At 36.4% G+C, this 16,717-nt stretch overlaps 1 protein-coding gene across 2 annotated transcripts; it reads left to right on the forward strand.

Moving 5' to 3' along the window:
* The first annotated feature begins 13 nt into the window (after positions 1 to 13).
* On the forward strand, positions 14 to 16,158 carry ANKRA2 (ankyrin repeat family A member 2). Of its 2 annotated transcripts, XM_043971269.1 has the most exons (9): positions 14 to 168; positions 4,615 to 5,004; positions 7,740 to 7,898; positions 9,205 to 9,270; positions 10,340 to 10,437; positions 11,131 to 11,256; positions 11,623 to 11,689; positions 11,779 to 11,859; positions 12,664 to 16,157. In XM_043971269.1, the coding sequence occupies exons 2-9, from the start codon at positions 4,716 to 4,718 to the stop codon at positions 12,717 to 12,719; spliced, it is 942 nt and encodes a 313-aa protein (XP_043827204.1). In that variant the 5' UTR covers positions 14 to 168; positions 4,615 to 4,715; the 3' UTR covers positions 12,720 to 16,157. The 2 variants fall into 2 exon arrangements, with proteins under 2 accessions (XP_043827204.1, XP_043827211.1); XM_043971276.1 differs by lacking the exon at positions 14 to 168 and having other exon boundaries at positions 4,791 to 5,017; positions 12,664 to 16,158.
* Positions 16,159 to 16,717: the final 559 nt, after the last annotated feature.

Raw genomic sequence — 16,717 nt, forward strand, 5'->3', positions numbered from 1 at the left:
GCGCGGCCAGAGTGACGTAGCGGAGGGGCGTGGCGGCCTGGGGGAGGATGGCGGAAGCTGGAACCTGATTGCGGGTTTCCGCTTCAAATGTCTTCCTTGTCACCGGCCTGGGGTCGAAAGCGCGGGTCGACTTAGAAGAGAGGAGAAACCGTCTGCTTGGTTCGGAAGGTAAGACGGAGAACCCCACTTTCCTGAGGTCTGGGGCCGCGGGGCGGGAATAGGAAGGGACTCATCAGCCACAACAGCCTGGCCTGGGAGGCGGCGGCGGGATGGGGTAGCAGGTGAAGGATGGCGGGGCTCGCGGAGCAGGGGAGGGAGCCCGAAAGGAGGGGCCTCTTGTAGTCTCCCTTTCGTCCCGCGCGTCCCTACCCGAGTTGCCTCTCGCGCCCTTGCCCTCTCCCTCCCCTGCCATCCTCTTGCCCCCCCTCCTGCCCCTGCCATCCACCTGCCCCTCTCTTGTCCGTGCCATCCCCCTGCTCGCTTCGAACCCCACTTGTGCCTCTTGCGCTCCTCCCCTCCCCCAGCTTCCCTACCCCACTCTCGCCCCGCCCCACTCCAACCCCTCGAGCCCCTGTCATCCCTCCCTCCCCCACTCCGTTCGCTCCCCTCTCCCTTCAAGGGGATAAATGAATGCTTCCTCCCCCAAGTACTTATCCCCCTCCCTCCTCTTGGGGAGTCTTAGGCTTCCAACCCCCAGGCAGGGGCAACGTCGGACTCCCAGAAACCAAGCCCACCCCCTTGATCCTAGTGCCTTATCCTCAGACCCTCCCCCCCCTTTCCAGCAAAATCGGCAAACATTTATTAAGTGCCTGCTTTGTGCATTTGTTGTATCTGTGAGGAAGGTGAATAGATGGTAGTCATACACAGGCTGTAGTTGGCTTTTAAAGCCCGTCATTCACTGGCCCCTTCCTCCCTTTCCAGTCTTCTTATCCCTCCCTCCCATCCGTGGACCCTGTGATCCAGCGACATTGCCCCCCCCCCCATCTCCCTTCTGACAGCGTGTTCAGTGCTGTCATTCTCCACCTGGTTATCTAGAACGGGATGGCCTGTGGACAACTTAAAATCAGCATGTCCTAACTGCTTTCATGATCCTTCTCCCTAAGTCCTCTCTCCTTAACTTCCCTGTTACTGTCATCCACACCTCGTCACTTTCACACACACACCCCCATATCCAGTTTCTTGCCAAGGCCTGTCCATATTCTACCTTCATCTCTCCATATTCCCTTCTCTTCTCTTTCATAGGAACTTCTCCCCGTGGTAGCTTCTGTGCTAGGGATAGAAACAAGGTCATTGGTCTGGGGAGCACCACCATCCACAGAGCTCTTGGGTTCAGGGTCCTGGGCTATTTCCATCAGTTCATAAGAGGAATGGTGGTGGTTTGACTTGCCAGGCACCAGCTGAAGTTCAGGCATTCAGAGTGGCTTAGGTGAATGTATGGAGGCAGGAAAAAGCTCGGGAACTCTTGTGGTCCAATTGGCAAGTAGAGGGGATAAAAGGGAGTAATGTGAAATGAAGCTGGAGAAATGGGAGGAAGACAGATCTTACAAACCATCTTTGTAAAAAAAAAAAAATACCCCACACAGAGTTTGTATTTTGTCCTCTAGGCATTAAGGAGCCACTAAAAGCTTTTTTAGCTTAAGAGTGATATAGACAGATCTGTGTTTTGTGAAAATTATTTTTGAAGCTGTATTGTAGACCAGATAAGAGGTGGTGAGGGCCAGAACTTGAGTGTTAGGTGTATCAGTAGGGAAGAGACAAAGTTGAGAAATGCTGTAGAGATCAAATCAGCAAGACTTAGAACCTGATCATATTTGGAGGATGAGGGAGAGGGAAGAATCAAGGATGATTCCAAGATTATGAACCTGGATGACTAGGAGGATATTAGTTCCCTTAGTAGAAAAAGGAAAGGTTGAAAAGGGAGCAGACTAAAAAGGGGAGGAAAATGAGATTTTTTTTTTTTTGTATGTAAAATTACACTGAGGTTTTCAGGTAGAGATCCAGCAGGCAGTTAAGTGATGAGAGACCACAGTTCCAGAGAGAGCCTGTGGCTAAGTATATTATTATTTATTTGTTTGTTTGTTATCATTTATATTTATACATATATTGAGAGAGAGAGATTTTGGAGGCATCTGTGTAGAGATGATAATTGAATGTGAGGGATCTAATGAGATCACCAAGGGAGAAGGTATAGAGAAAGAAGAAAAAATAGCCAAGATTAGAGCCTTGGGGGGCACTTTCATTTAGTGGGAGATGTATGTTAGTTCCAGAAAGGAAACTGAGAAAAATAGCCAAACAAGTCAGAGGGACGGTCAGGATATAGCAAGGCTGTCGATTGTGTCAGAAGTAACAGAGCAGTCAAGAAGGACAAAGACTGAGAAAATGCCATCGGATTTAGCAGTTAAGAAATCTTTGGTTATTTTGGAGGGAACTTTTTCAAAAAGCATGATGAAATAAGAAGCCATGTTGCAAGAAACTAAGAGTGGATAGGCAGTAGGGAAGTGGGTAACCTTAGGTTTTCCATCGTGCCCCAAATAGCCCCTTCTCTAATCCCCATATCTGTGTGTGCCCCTGAAATTTATTCAGCCAACTATTCAGATTTTTTAGAATCATGGAATTTTAGAACTAGAAGGCCCGCAAAGCGTGAGAGTTAGCATGTTGTATCTAACAGAAAGGGCCTTAGACTTGGGGTAAGAGATGCATGGGTTCCAGTCCCATCTTATACAATCTGTTTTACCCTGAGCAAGTCTACTTAATTGAATCTCAGTCGGCTTCTTTGTAGACTGAGGTAAATACCTCACAGTGTCATTGTGAAGGTCAAATGAGAGAATAAGTAAGTGTTTTGCAAACTTTAAGCACTCTCTATGTGTCAATTGGTATTTATTTTCATTTACAGATGAAATAGAGGCCCAGAAGATCAAATGACTTCCTTTAAATCACAGATAGTGACAGAGGTAGATCTAGAACCTAGATCTCTTAGCCAACCAGTATCTATTTTGTGCAAATATAGATGACCACTGTAGTAGGTACTATATGAGATAGAAAAATACAGGCCCTATCCTTGAGGCTTACAATATTTATAGAATGTGGGCATGTGTTTTTTTGTAGGGTCCTATTATTTCCTTAATTGGAATCACTAGTTTCATTTCCTCATATTCCATTATAATTTATTTTCTAAACATGTACTAACCTTGTTCCCTATTTCTTTCTCCTTTATGATCAATATTGACCAAAATTTGGCCTTAGAAGATAATATTTAACCTTAACTAGGATTTGCATTGCCTTTGATCTAAATCTGTCATTTTCCTTTTAAAATACAATTTTAGGGGCAGCTAGGTGGCGTAGTGGATAGAGCACCGGCCCTGGAGTCAGGAGTACCTGAGTTCAAATCCAGCCTCAGACACTTTACACTTACTAGCTGTGTGACCCTGGGCAAGTCACTTAACCCCAATTGCCTCACTTAAAAAAAAGTACAATTTTAACATTTTCTTCATCATAAAATTCTGCTCTTTCAAAATTTATAGCAGGGTTGGTCTACACCAAACGTAGGAAAATAAAACAAGATACTGTTTTTTATCTCTGCTTCTCTTAAGAAATGTTATATCTTATTTGTTTTATTTTGTATAATTTTAGCTGCAGTAAAACATTTCAGTTGACCTTACATTAAAGTCTAAGAGGGAATGCCAGTTATGATAGCCTTAGTGCAAACTACTAAAGAAAAAATTAAAATAATTTTTAAAGTGTTTATTTATAGAATGTATAATTTGAACATTGGTTTTTATTAATTAAAGGTAATGAATTATCCTGATCTTTCTTTGCAAACAGTCTTTTCTTCTGAACTTTGTTCTAAATATGTTTCTTGCCTCTTTCCCTAAAGATTCAAATTTAGGAGCTGTACTTATTCCTAATGTTGTAGTAATGTTGACTTGTGCAGAAATATGAACTTAGTTATTCTTAGGCAGCTTTATTGCCCAAGAAATTAAGTATTGCTTAAGTTGTTGATTTATTATAAGCATTGTTGGTTGTTTCTACTGTTGACAAGAATTTAAGCCATTTAGAGCCAGTGGTTATTGTCTTGAAATTAATTTTTACTGGGGCAGCTAAATGGCACAGTGGATAGAGCATTGGCCCTGGAGTCAGGAGGACCCGAGTTAAAACCTAGCCTCAGACATTTGACACATACTAACTATGTGACCCTGGGCAAGTCACTTAACCCCAATTGCCTCATCCCCCCCAAAAAAAACCCAAGAAATTAATTTTTACTATAAGTAATAATAAGTCTGAGTACAGAACAGGTAAATTAGTAATATTTTCTTTAATGACAAGCTGAGGTATTGCTACTTGTTTAATTGTAGCATACCAAAAATAAGAAGTTTCAGGTCAAAGGTTAAATAAATAAATCATTTTCATTACTTGTCTAGTTTTGTATACAATTTGGCAACAGTCAAACATATCTATACAATATATTCAGAATTTGACATTTGATTAAAGTTGCTTATATTTTGCACGCATCCTCTGATATTTGTGTTTATGTGGTGCCCTGTGCTTAATAAATATTTGTTGAATTGAATAAACTCACCTTAAATGTTGAAAGGTTGTTTTTCTTTTTAATTGCAGATTTTTCTAATACACAGATCCCAAGATTAATCTAATCTTAAAATGGAACCAAGTAGAAACCATGAAGAAACATTTTAAGTATTGCTATTAAAATTAAAATCATGACCTCATCAGCAAATCTGGATGGGGGAGCCCAACTGAATGTGGAAGAACGAAGCAACAGCTATGGTCTGTCTGACATGGCAGACATTAAGGCGGAGCACCCTTTGGACTCCAATCCTGAAGAAGGCCCAGCCCAGAGTGTTGCAATGGGGATGAAATTCATTTTGCCTAATAGATTTGATATGAACGTGTGCTCTAGATTTGTAAAGTCCTTAAATGAAGAGGATAGTAAAAATATTCAGGATCAAGTTAACTCCGACCTCGAGGTGGCATCTGTCCTATTTAAAGGTTGAAATTTATGGTATAAGTTGTTGCATTTGTTTTGTCTTTCCATTCCCATTGTGAAATTTGTTTTACATATATATGTGTGTGTGTATATGTATATATACGTATATACATATTTATATACACATATTTATTTGTGTTTAAATACGTATGTGTGTAAATGTATACATATACGTAAATACATGTGCACACTGGTTATATACACATGTATGCATATACACTCTGTGTGTGTGTGTGTGTGTGATTGTGATTAATGAGAAGAGGGTCCCGAGTCATCTTTTAATGTCACTTTCTTTTCTGTAACTATTCTGAAATCAATATTAAATTCCTTAGGTCAGATAAAATATACATATATTAATGCTGCTTGTAAAGTCCTTAAATATTCTTTGCTAGACCTCCCTTTTAGTTACTTCCCTAGTGTTCCAAAATAGTAAATTAAAATGAAATCCTAATACTATTTGCAGTAAATTACTCTAATACACCCTAGTCTGCAAATATTTAACTTGTATTAACTTAAGAATGCTGTGTAACCTGTTTGAATAATACAAATCTGCTTTTCCAGTGATCATTTGATGCTACTTAAAAATGAGAAAATTAAGAAACTAGCCTTGCTAGTCATGAGCAAGATCATTTAGAGCTTCTGTGAAAAAGAAAGAATATATATATATTCCCACTCAGTCATTTTCTATTGAATTAAAGACTCTGTGCAACCAAATAGATAAATAGGTGCTTATAATTTAAGTACTTCATAATTTCTCAAGAAAGAAATTGCTACTCCAATCACATACCTGTTATAGAATATTGTTTTACCCATTGCTAAGGAATGAGTAATTACTAATATAGTGAATTAGATAGTAAGATTCAGGATATAGTAAAATCATCTCTATGGATCTGGCAGGGGGGATTCATTCTTTTTTAAAAGACAAACTAATTGCTGAAATTAAAATAGAATTTTGACTTGTCTTCCCACTTCGTGTTGAGAGATGTTTGACAATAACTCATAGACAGCTTGGGTAGTGGATGGAAGGCCAGCCTCAGAGGCAGGAACATACCTGGGTTCAGATACCACCCCTGACATAGTAGCCCTGTGACCCTGAAGGAGTTGCCCAACTTCTCAGTGCTATGGGCTACTATCTAAGACTTAAAGCTTAATAAGTGTTTTTAACTCATCTGTCACTCTTGAATGATTTCTTCTCTCCCCCATCCTCCACCTTCCCCCAAAAAAGGCTCTGTTAAAGAACAAGTTACTTGTAGGAAAATGAAGAATTTTAAAAACACACTGGTATGTTTATATATTTATTTCTGAATATATTTATATATACACAAATATTACTTATAGTGGTATATTAACTGTCATTAATAAAGTAATTTCATCAATGTAAATTTGAAGTAATATCAAAATACTTTTATGTACTCTGCTATATTTAATATTTGTTTGGTCATTTAATTTAAAATAGTCATGATCCCTCTTTGGGACCAATGATATTTCTTATTTTCTTCTGTTGGGGAAAAATTGACAGACCAATAATCATTTTTTTAAACCTTCCAGGTTACTGACTAGGATCCAAATAAGCCATTTAAGTATACATCAGGTTTTTTTAAGTCATCAGCACTTTTATTTATATTTATTTACATATATATATATAATATGTATGTATGTATACATTGTATTTATATACACATATAATTTTATTTTTATATGTATATATACACACATTTATGCATGAATGCATGTATCTGTGTTTGTATAAATGATCTCTTTGGGGAGTAAGGGTTGTTTGAGACCTATGATTTTATCACTTTGAAAAACTCTTAGCATGGAAACTCCTTTCAGCAATGCAGATGAACAGTTTACAGTCTTAGAAAGTTACTTGGGCAGCATTATGAGGTCAAAAAGTATTCACAGTTTAATAAATTTAGGGGCTTGGATCTGAAAAGTTTTCCACTATGACTGAGCTAATTCACAACTCTACCAAATAGTTCAGAAGGGTGCCTATTTTCCTTCCTTTCATCCTTCACCATTTTCCTCTCTTTTTATTTTATCTAATAAAATAGGTGTGAATTAAAACTTGAGAGTTGTTTTTAAATTACATTTCACATTAGTTGTGATTTGAAATGTTTTTTCTTCCTTAAAAAAAAAAATGAACTGTTCCTATGTTTTGACCAGTTAACTCTTTGGGAATTACTTTTAGTTTTATAAATTTTGTCAGTTCCTTATATATCTTGTGACTCTTAACTTTCCCCTAAGTTATCGATTTTATTTTTAATTTTAATTAGACTATGTGTATTAATGAAAAAAAATTTTATATTATTTTTAAAAAGTTAGTTGGAATACTGAGAAGTTAAGCAATTTGTCCTTAATGTGTCAGAGACAGGACTTAATCCCAGCTCTTTCTGACTTCAGGAAGACTATCCATTTTGCCTTTCACTGTTCTCTTACCTAATAGTTACAATTTGCAGTCAATTAAAATGAGGCCTGCATTCATGGAAGAATAAAAATTACTGAATTCCTTTGCAGTTAAATAAGTCTATTCCTATGAAGGTTTCATTATGGTGGATTGAAGAAATAAACATATACTTTGATAATAAATAATTTGTGTATAAAAGTCTAGTAGACTTAAGATTTTTTTAATCCATTTTAAGTAATCAGGCTACTAATATCAATTGAATGTCCATTGTTATAAGCTCACTGCTGTTGAAAAAAATTTTTTTCATTTGTTTTAACCTGTTTGATTTAGCTGAATGCAATATCCACACATCCCCTTCTCCTGGGATTCAAGTAAGGCATGTCTACACTCCTTCAACAACTAAACATTTTTCACCCATAAAACAGTCAACTACTTTAACAAACAAACACAGAGGAAATGAGGTATCGACGACACCTCTGCTGGCGAATTGTAAGTATTTCTCAATGGTACATTTACCTTCACTAGTAAAGTAATTTCACAGATTTAACCTTGAAGTAATATCAGGTATATTTGATCATGGAGGTGATAGAAACTGGAGTTTATTGTTGGGGGTGAGAGGTGACATCATCAGGGTTTTTTTTAGGAAGATCACTTTTGCAGGCTCTGTTGAGGATGGCTTGTACTGGGAAGAGACATGTGGCAGGGAAACCAGTCAGCAGGTTGTTGTAATAGTCCAGGTGGGAGGCCCTGGTTCAGAGTCTGAACTCAGGTGATGACAGAGTCAGGAGAGAAGGGAGCAGCTATGAGAGGTGATATAAAGGTTAAATCAATAGGACTTGACAACAGATTGGCTATGGAAGATGAGAGATTGTGAGGAGTTGAAGATGACACCTAGGATGTGAGCCTGTGTGACTGGATACTGGTACCCTCAACAATAATAGAGGATTTTGAAAGGTGGGACATCTTTAAGAAATAAGATAATGAGTTTGGGACATGTTAAGTCTAGTTCAAGATACCTAACAGGCAGTTGGAAATGCAAAGTAGAGGCCAGCAGAAAGGTAGAGGCTGGATAAATAAATTTCAGAATCATCAGCATAGAGATGATAATTAATCCATGGGAGCTGATGAATTCATCAAGTGAAATAGTATAGAGGGAAAAGAAAAGAGGGCCTAGAACAGATCCCTTTGGGACACCCACAGTTAATGGGCATGGCCTGGATGAAGATACAACAAGGAAGTCTTGAAAGGAGTGTCATGAAAACCTAGAGAGGTGAGAGTATCATGTATAAAGTGTTTAGAATATTAGGTAATACATTTCTTGAAAAATATGGACCAGTTAACAAAAAAGGTGACTGTTGTTAAAGTTCCAGTATTCTTACTGTAATTTTGATTACAGAATTGAACTCATCGATTTCAAATGATAAATGTTCAATCATGAGTTAAAGTAATATAAGATCACCACAGAGGAAATAAAATGACAGAACCTTGTTTGAATAAAGAGATATGAAAGTGAGCCTAATGGATTCCATACAGTAGCCATAAAGCAGCCACTTTGTATCATTGTTATAGAGGAAGACCTTTAAATTTTGCGGATGTGTATTTCAATAATGCCACTTAGCTAATAGCAAAGTAATCATATATTGTAGACTAAAGACAATCTCTGTAGCATAAGCGGTATAGCAAATGATTTTATAGGTTGGGGAAATAAAGAAAAATTTCACAAAATAAGCAAATCAGAACTGAAGGAAAGTATATTTGTCATGTACCTGTGACGCATTTCATACTGTTGTTTCAGCCTTATCTGTTCACCAATTGGCTGCTCAGGGAGAAATGCTCTATTTGGCCACTCGTATTGAACAAGGTGAGATAACAAAGTAGTCTGTTTAATCATGTTATTTACTTAGAAGGAATAATTAATATTTACAACTCTGTATATTAGAGAGGTTCCTTCAGATAGGATTGGCTTTACATGGTAAATTCCATTGATCTTACTAAAAATTCTAGATCTCAATCCATGACATGGATTTAGAGAAAAGACATTATGGACTTTAACTTTACTATTACATTCTATGTTGCTAGGCCACGAAAATGAAGGTGAAAATCAGTAGAGTTCTGCACAGCTAACAGATTAGGGGGTAAGCAGATTGGAGGGCGGGGTGGTGAATGGGGGGGTGGCTTCAAGGTGGGTTTCCAATATATTGTTCTAAATTATTCACTACATTTATATTGTGCTATCTTAATAAATCACAAGAATGGGAGAAATTTTAAAAGTTATTTAACATGGAAGCTGTAACAAAATGGCTTCTCTTCTAAGATAGTCTCATTTTATGTCAAGTATTTTATAATCTAGTATTTTAGTATCTATTTTATTTAAAAGTGTGGCATATGAACAAAGTCAGGTGTACATTGGACATTTTAATAAATTCAAATAGTTTTCGGGATGATTTCATGGATCAAATTTGAGCTCAAAATAGAAATCCTCACACTTACATACATTATGCTTTTAGAATGGTGGGATTTTTATAACAAATGGTGCCATATTACTTCAATAGTACAGATGATAACCCATCTGTGTACTTTCTCATGTTCTGTGATTGTTGTCCATGTCCTCCAATAAATAATAACTGACATTTATATGGCACCTTAAAGGTTTACTAAACATTTTATTATTATATTTAGTAAACCCTCCATAGAATATGTACGCAAATCCAGACCTTTCTCCAAGTCTTAACATTGCATGAGTACCCAAGCCACACTCAGATTGTCTGTTATTCCTTGAACTTCGTTATTTGACCAGCTCACCAACTTTCCTAATGATGTTTTCTGAATGATATCTTTTATGTCACTTCTTGATTCAGCCCTTGAAACAAAGAATAACAAACATAGCCTAATTCTTGTGTTAGTACTGAAATTATTTTTCTTTTAAACAGAAAATGTAATCAACCACAAAGATGAAGAAGGATTTACTCCTCTAATGTGGGCCGCTGCTCATGGACAAATAGCAGTGGTAGAGTTTCTGCTTCAGAATGTAAGGACATTTTCACAAATTTTATTTTATATTAGTAACTTTCAGATTCAGTCATCAGTAATCATTAATTTTTCACTATGTATCCCAAATTGTGCTAAGTCCATGTGGTATGGGGAAAAAATGTAAGACATCATCTCTAACCTCCGGGAGCTTACAGTCTAGTCAAAGGAACCACACTAACACATATGAAAATAAAGAATCATACTATCCCAGTGATCCAGCCACCTATATGAACAGCAGTCCCCTCTACGACTACACTGGCAAGTGATCATCCTGCCTTCTCAATATTGGAGAACTCACCAGTTCTTAAGCCTATTCTCCTTTTTCTCTAGTTTTAGGAAGTTTTTTTCTTGCCTATACATATAAAATGTAGCAGAGTTGAAAGAAGGGAGAGTTTCATGTGAGCTGGAAAAGGTTTCTTGGTAAAGGTGGGATGAGCAGAATCTTGATGAGTGGGTTAAGATCTAGATGCACAAATGGAAGGAGAAAGATGTATTCCAGACAGAAAAAAATGTAAATTTATAAGATTCTCTTATGAGTGCAAAAAGCACGAATGCTATAGTTAACTTCGTAAAACTAAAGAAAATGTCTATGCTATTTATCATCCTTTTTATTATTACTGATAATAAGTGATGATGACAATAATAATGATCGCTGAAAAAAGGACTTTTCACTATCAATTTTTTTTTCTAGGGTGCAGATCCACAGATTTTGGGGAAAGGACGAGAAAGTGCCCTGTCATTGGCCTGCAGTAAAGGTTACACAGACATTGTCAAAATGCTGCTAGATTGTGGAGTAGATGTTAATGAATACGATTGGGTAAGTTGGGTAAGACAGGTTGTCACCTCTAACTTTCAAGTTGTAGGCATGTTATATAATTTGTATTTCACTTTCCTCTTTCTTGGAAAGTCTTAAGAAATTATGTAACAATAATTGGAACATAAAACTTTATACACTTACTCTTTAATCAGAACCATTACCTTTATCAAATGCTGAAATTTATTTGTCTTTGCAGATTAGGTTTATTTAAGCTTTGGAGGATGGTTGAAAATAATTTAAATTATTTTTGATTGCTTTTAGGTTCCTAATTCATATTGACTCCTCTCAAATTAATGGTTTTTGAAAAATATTTCCAGAGTAATATGAAATGGCTCTACATTGGCTTTTTTTCTTCCTTTTTTTCAGAATGGAGGAACACCTTTACTTTATGCTGTGCATGGAAATCATGTGAAATGTGTAAAAATTCTACTAGGTAAGCCAAATAAAAATTAAAACTAGTGAGAAATTACCATGTGTGACATTAACTTTCTTTTTTTTCTTATTTCACAAATTATTGTTTAGAAAATGGAGCAGACCCAACTATTGAAACAGATTCTGGATATAATTCTATGGATTTATCTGTAGCATTGGGTTATAGAGGTGGTAAGTATTTTAGAATTCCATCCTATTTAGCTGAACCTTACAAGTTTTTCAATAAAAAATCATCCCACCAGTTTTTATCCTGCCCAAATTCCAGAAGATTTTGTCATGAAACACCCAGCTTCTGGCATAAACTCTGACTTAGATAATTTTGATTTACTCCTAATATGTCTTTATAGAAATTTTAGTAAAAGTATGAGTTTAGAAAAAACACAAATCTCTACACAATCTGGAAATCACTTTCAGTTTATGTTACTCTTTTCCAACTTAAGTATCTTTAACAGATAAGAGTATGTAAGTGCCTGCTTATTTACAAGGTGCTTTTAGCATTTCATCCACAAATATTTACAAAATATTTTATAATTTTGTTTTCTTCATTCCTTGTATCATCTTTGTTAGTCAGAATGGGTACCTCAGTTTTGCAAAGGAAATACATTATTGGTCTGAATATAGGCTGTACTTTTCTTGAAAATCTAACCTATATGAAACCTAAATTTCACCTATAGTAAGTTATATAAATATACACTCAAAAACTCTTTTTCTTTTAAAAGGAGTTCTCATTTTAGGGGTGTGGCCTACTGATCAATATTGTGGTAACAAACACAAAAAGTCTCCTAGACTTAGCATGTCACATTGTCAGTGTCAGACTCGAATTTCAGATTCCTAGTTTCCTTATCTACCAAACTGTATACTTCAGTTGATGCACTGCTGCTTGGAAACCAGTGTTTTCAGGGATGAGGTCATGTTTCTTAAATGTGATATAACTTGTTTACAGTTATAGAGATCCTGATTGTTTCTCTATTTTAGTTCAACAGGTTATTGAGGCACATTTGTTGAGGCTTCTACAGAATATCAAGGAATAGACTTGTGGTCAACAGGAAATGTTCTGTAAAAACCATTTGCTTTTTTTTTTTAATCCTAATAAGTGACAAAGACTTGTTTACTTTTTAAAACTTTACCTCAGTCACAATATTTACTGATTTTTAGTAAATTTTAATAAATTTCCCTCTAAGTAATTCACTGGTTTATAGTAAGCCTGGTGTGGATGTTTTCTTTGTAAATGTATTTTACTGTGTATTTAAAAATGTAATTTAATGTTTGGTTGCATGTAAACTTTTCTAGTCAACATAGCTAAATAAGTCTTCATATCAAGTATAGTAGTTTGAAATTTTCAGAATTTATTCCAACCAGTTCTCCTCTCTTGTGTTCACCTATTGACTTTATATGGAATTTAGTGGAATTTCCATAGAAAACAAATTTAATTGTTAAAGTTTTTTAAAAGTGCACAAAGTGTGATTGTTTACAGAATAATATTCACTTATAAATAACTTCTGTCTGTTTGCATAGCTGTCCTTAAAAATTCAAGGTATATTTTGAAATTTCTTTAGGATTTCAGTTTAAATTGTTCTATTAGCAATTTTAAATATTTATAAACATACTTGTTTTAGATGAACCTGAATATAATTAAGGTAAATTTAATATATACTCTCTAATACCCAAATAGATCTTTGATCTTATCTACCTGGATATTTACTCCAGTAATGCAAATTGCAATCTCCCTATGTCTGCTGCCCCCTCATAACTCTTGTTTATGTCCTCCCATAAGTTCAATTCAGGGGTTCCACCGAGTGTGCTAAAGTTGTTCCTCGTCCTTTCCTGACATCACAAGCATATCAGTGGAGCACTCAGGTTCTCTACCTGTCTTCCATTGCCCTTGTCATGTGACTAACTCATCTTTCTCTTCTGTCATACATTTTTCCGGTGTCAGCTTTCATTCCTGTTCATCACAGTTCCTCACTGCTGGTATGTGGCAGCCTCTCCATTGCTCTCTGTGTGATATTTTTGCTTCTCTAGAAACTTGTGTTCCATTTCTCACAGCCTTAAGATAACACTGTTAGCATATTGATCTTAAAAACATGAGCCTTTGTTTCTGGAGAAAATTTGGGAGCTTTCCATTTTCCTGAAGGCAATGAATCCTGCTTTCTTCCTGCTGCTTAATTCTGGGCCTGGCTCCTCCTTTGTGCTTTCTGTCTCCTGTGGATATACAGAGGGACAAAATCTATGTAATGCACAGATTATGATATGAAGTTGATGAGCAATAGACGTTCTCTCTCCACTCTTAAATGGTTAAGAATCTCTTCAAGGGAGTATTCCCAAACTTGATGCAACCAATATAATGTCATCAACGAACAGGAGCATCAAGAACACCTCACTAACTACAGGGAACTACTCTTCAACTTAGACTCTGAACTGGATCTTCCTCATTACAGTCAGTTGTGGACATCTTTGGCAAGCACATGGCTCCCTGTTTTATGTCTCACCCAATGTTTGTGACCCTTGAGTTATAATTATTAAATAATGTTATTTCTTACTACATTTTTCAAGGAATCTTGAGCAGTTGTGATGACTAGATCAAAGGTACCTTGTTGGAAGAGATTTTAAAATGAAATTTTGTTCTACCAAATCAGCTGTTTTTGTTTTTTAATAATCAATAGTAAGCACAGTGGGTTTTTGTATCCTCTACATCTTTCAATCAGTTGTAAAATGATAAAGGATGGTCTGGCAAAAACATACCTGTTCCCTATAAATGCTGTAATTGAGTGTGCCCTTAATGTGTGTACAGATGAGTCTCATAAAGATTTTATATACTAGAGAATGTAGGCACTGTATAGTGTTGGATTTGGAGCCAAGATCTGAGTTCAGATCTGCCTGGCCACGTCACCCTCTTTTAGCCTCTTTCCTCATCTGTAAAGTTGGGGATAATAATAGCACCTACCTCACAGGGTTGTTGTGGGGATCAAATAAGATAACATGTAAAGTGGTTTGCAAAACTTAAAGCGCTATGTAAATATTACCAATTAGTAATTATTGATGTTCTCCAAATTGCCGTTTTTTCTATATTAGTAAGGTCTGAGTTTTTTTCACACACTTTTGGCATGTCACCTTCATCAGTTACCTTGTGTGACTCAGTCCCTCAACAACACCCTTACAGTTGTGTCACTCTTTCCTCTGTGCCCTCTTGGTCCAATCCAGCTGTTTTTCCCTGTCTTTGTTGTTGTCAATGTCATCTCTGAAATAAGCACATCTGGGACTGAAATGTTAGGGACCAAATGTAGTGGTTCCCCTCCTCACAGGTAAAAACAGTTAGAAAAAAGCGATCTTTTTTTCTTCTATTTGTTGTACATTCATTTTCATCCTTCAATACCCCCTGGGAATCTTTGCTTAGTTGGATCTCGTACAGAGAAATTGGGTTGTGCATTTTTTAAAAATATGCATAGATAGTGACTGTTTACAGAATGCTCTTTGAGGTGATATTGCTCATAGTCATCCATTATAAGTTTTCAAATGACTTTATGGTCTTAACCTAGTTTTGTCTATCACCACCATTTCTCTTGTCAATTGGCAAGTAAATGTCTGCAGACTAAGGTGCTTTGTTAGGGTTTTTGGTCTCCTTGTTATGGCATTTGATTTACATCAATTAAACTGTAAAATTATGAACAGCATTGATGTCTAGCATTCATTTTTCATTATCCATTGTTACCAATTATTTGTTTAGATGATTCAGGATAAAGTTATTTCAATTTATTCGCTCTAGGTTATTACTACTTTGTACTTGGCTCTAACAAGTCAGTGCTTTAACTATACACAAATGGCCAGTTACCTTCCCATCAATATCAAGTTTAAAATAGAATTAATTTTCTTTTTTTCGATGTTATTCAGTGTTCACCAGGCCCAATGCCTACCAGTTATCTTTCTGAAAAAGTATTCACAATGTGAAAGTGTGAAGCTTCTATGTAGTCTGCAAGTGTTGGCCTCTTTCTTAGCTTTTCTTCCTACCTATGTTTTCCCTTTTATTTTCCACCATTCTCACCTGTTCCTGCTTTGCTCTAGTCATTGAATATTCTCACTATGCTGGTAAAGTAAACCTTTTGTAAACTGTCAACAGCTTTATGACTGTCTCATTTCATCTAGTCCCAAGCCTGAAGCGCTAGACTTGTCATTTCAGGCTGTCTTACAACATAAGTATTAAAGTTTTGTGTTGATTTAATTTGGAAGGTCTTATAAAACTTTTTTAAGAATTGCTCTATTTCTTCATCCTCTGCATTCAGTGTTGATGTGCAAGCTACAATTATTTTCATGGTGCTCTTTTTGCAAATAACTCATCACAAACACTGGAATACTAGACAATCAAGTGTCCAGTGAAGTGATGTTTCATATTGTACTTGGGTATACAAGTAAACCAACTCTGACAACTCCTTTCTTGGTTTTTTACTGAGTACATCCTTCCCTTCAGTTACAACTTCCTTCTTCTGTTTTCTTTTATAGCAAAAATGTCAACATTGATATAATTCAGCTCTTCCATCAATAAATCCATTGCATCAGCCGAGGGTCAAGGATCTTACATTTACACTACCAGCAATTAAAGTGTATAGACTGGCTAAAAATACCTAATTCTTAGCACTTTCTGCCTCTTTTACCACTACAATTGCAGAAGTAGAAGGAAACTGCATAGGATTGGGGACTATTTTACTTTTCCAAGGTCAAAGGATTTATCCCCAAATGGCCATTCTACTGATGCAGAGGTTCCCCACATGTAGCTAGGTTGGTCCTCAGAAAGCAGTCCCACTCTGTGGCTATGACCATACTCAACGCCTTTCCAGTGTAATAGAAGCATCCAGAGCTCTTGATCCACTGGATTGCATTCAAGGAGGCACTGAAGTAGAACTCTGGAGAAATTAATATGTAAATCAATTCATAAATCTTGTTCACATAGGTATCTAGCAGTGTTCTCCAACTCAATACACTGGTGATAATAATGGGACAGAATTCTCAGTAGGAAAAAAAAATGTGAGATGGGTTA

The sequence above is a fragment of the Dromiciops gliroides genome, chromosome 1 (genome assembly GCF_019393635.1).
Source record: "Dromiciops gliroides isolate mDroGli1 chromosome 1, mDroGli1.pri, whole genome shotgun sequence".
Taxonomy (NCBI): domain Eukaryota; kingdom Metazoa; phylum Chordata; class Mammalia; order Microbiotheria; family Microbiotheriidae; genus Dromiciops; species Dromiciops gliroides.

Bases quoted from the DNA above. Each gene is read 5' to 3' on its own strand.
- ANKRA2 (XM_043971269.1), top strand. From the start codon at position 4,716: ATGACCTCATCAGCAAATCTGGATGGGGGAGCCCAACTGAATGTGGAA. The intron at 9,271-10,339 runs GTGAGATAACAA...TCTTTTAAACAG, and splicing joins GGCCACTCGTATTGAACAAG to AAAATGTAATCAACCACAAA. The intron at 10,438-11,130 runs GTAAGGACATTT...TTTTTTTTCTAG, and splicing joins TAGAGTTTCTGCTTCAGAAT to GGTGCAGATCCACAGATTTT.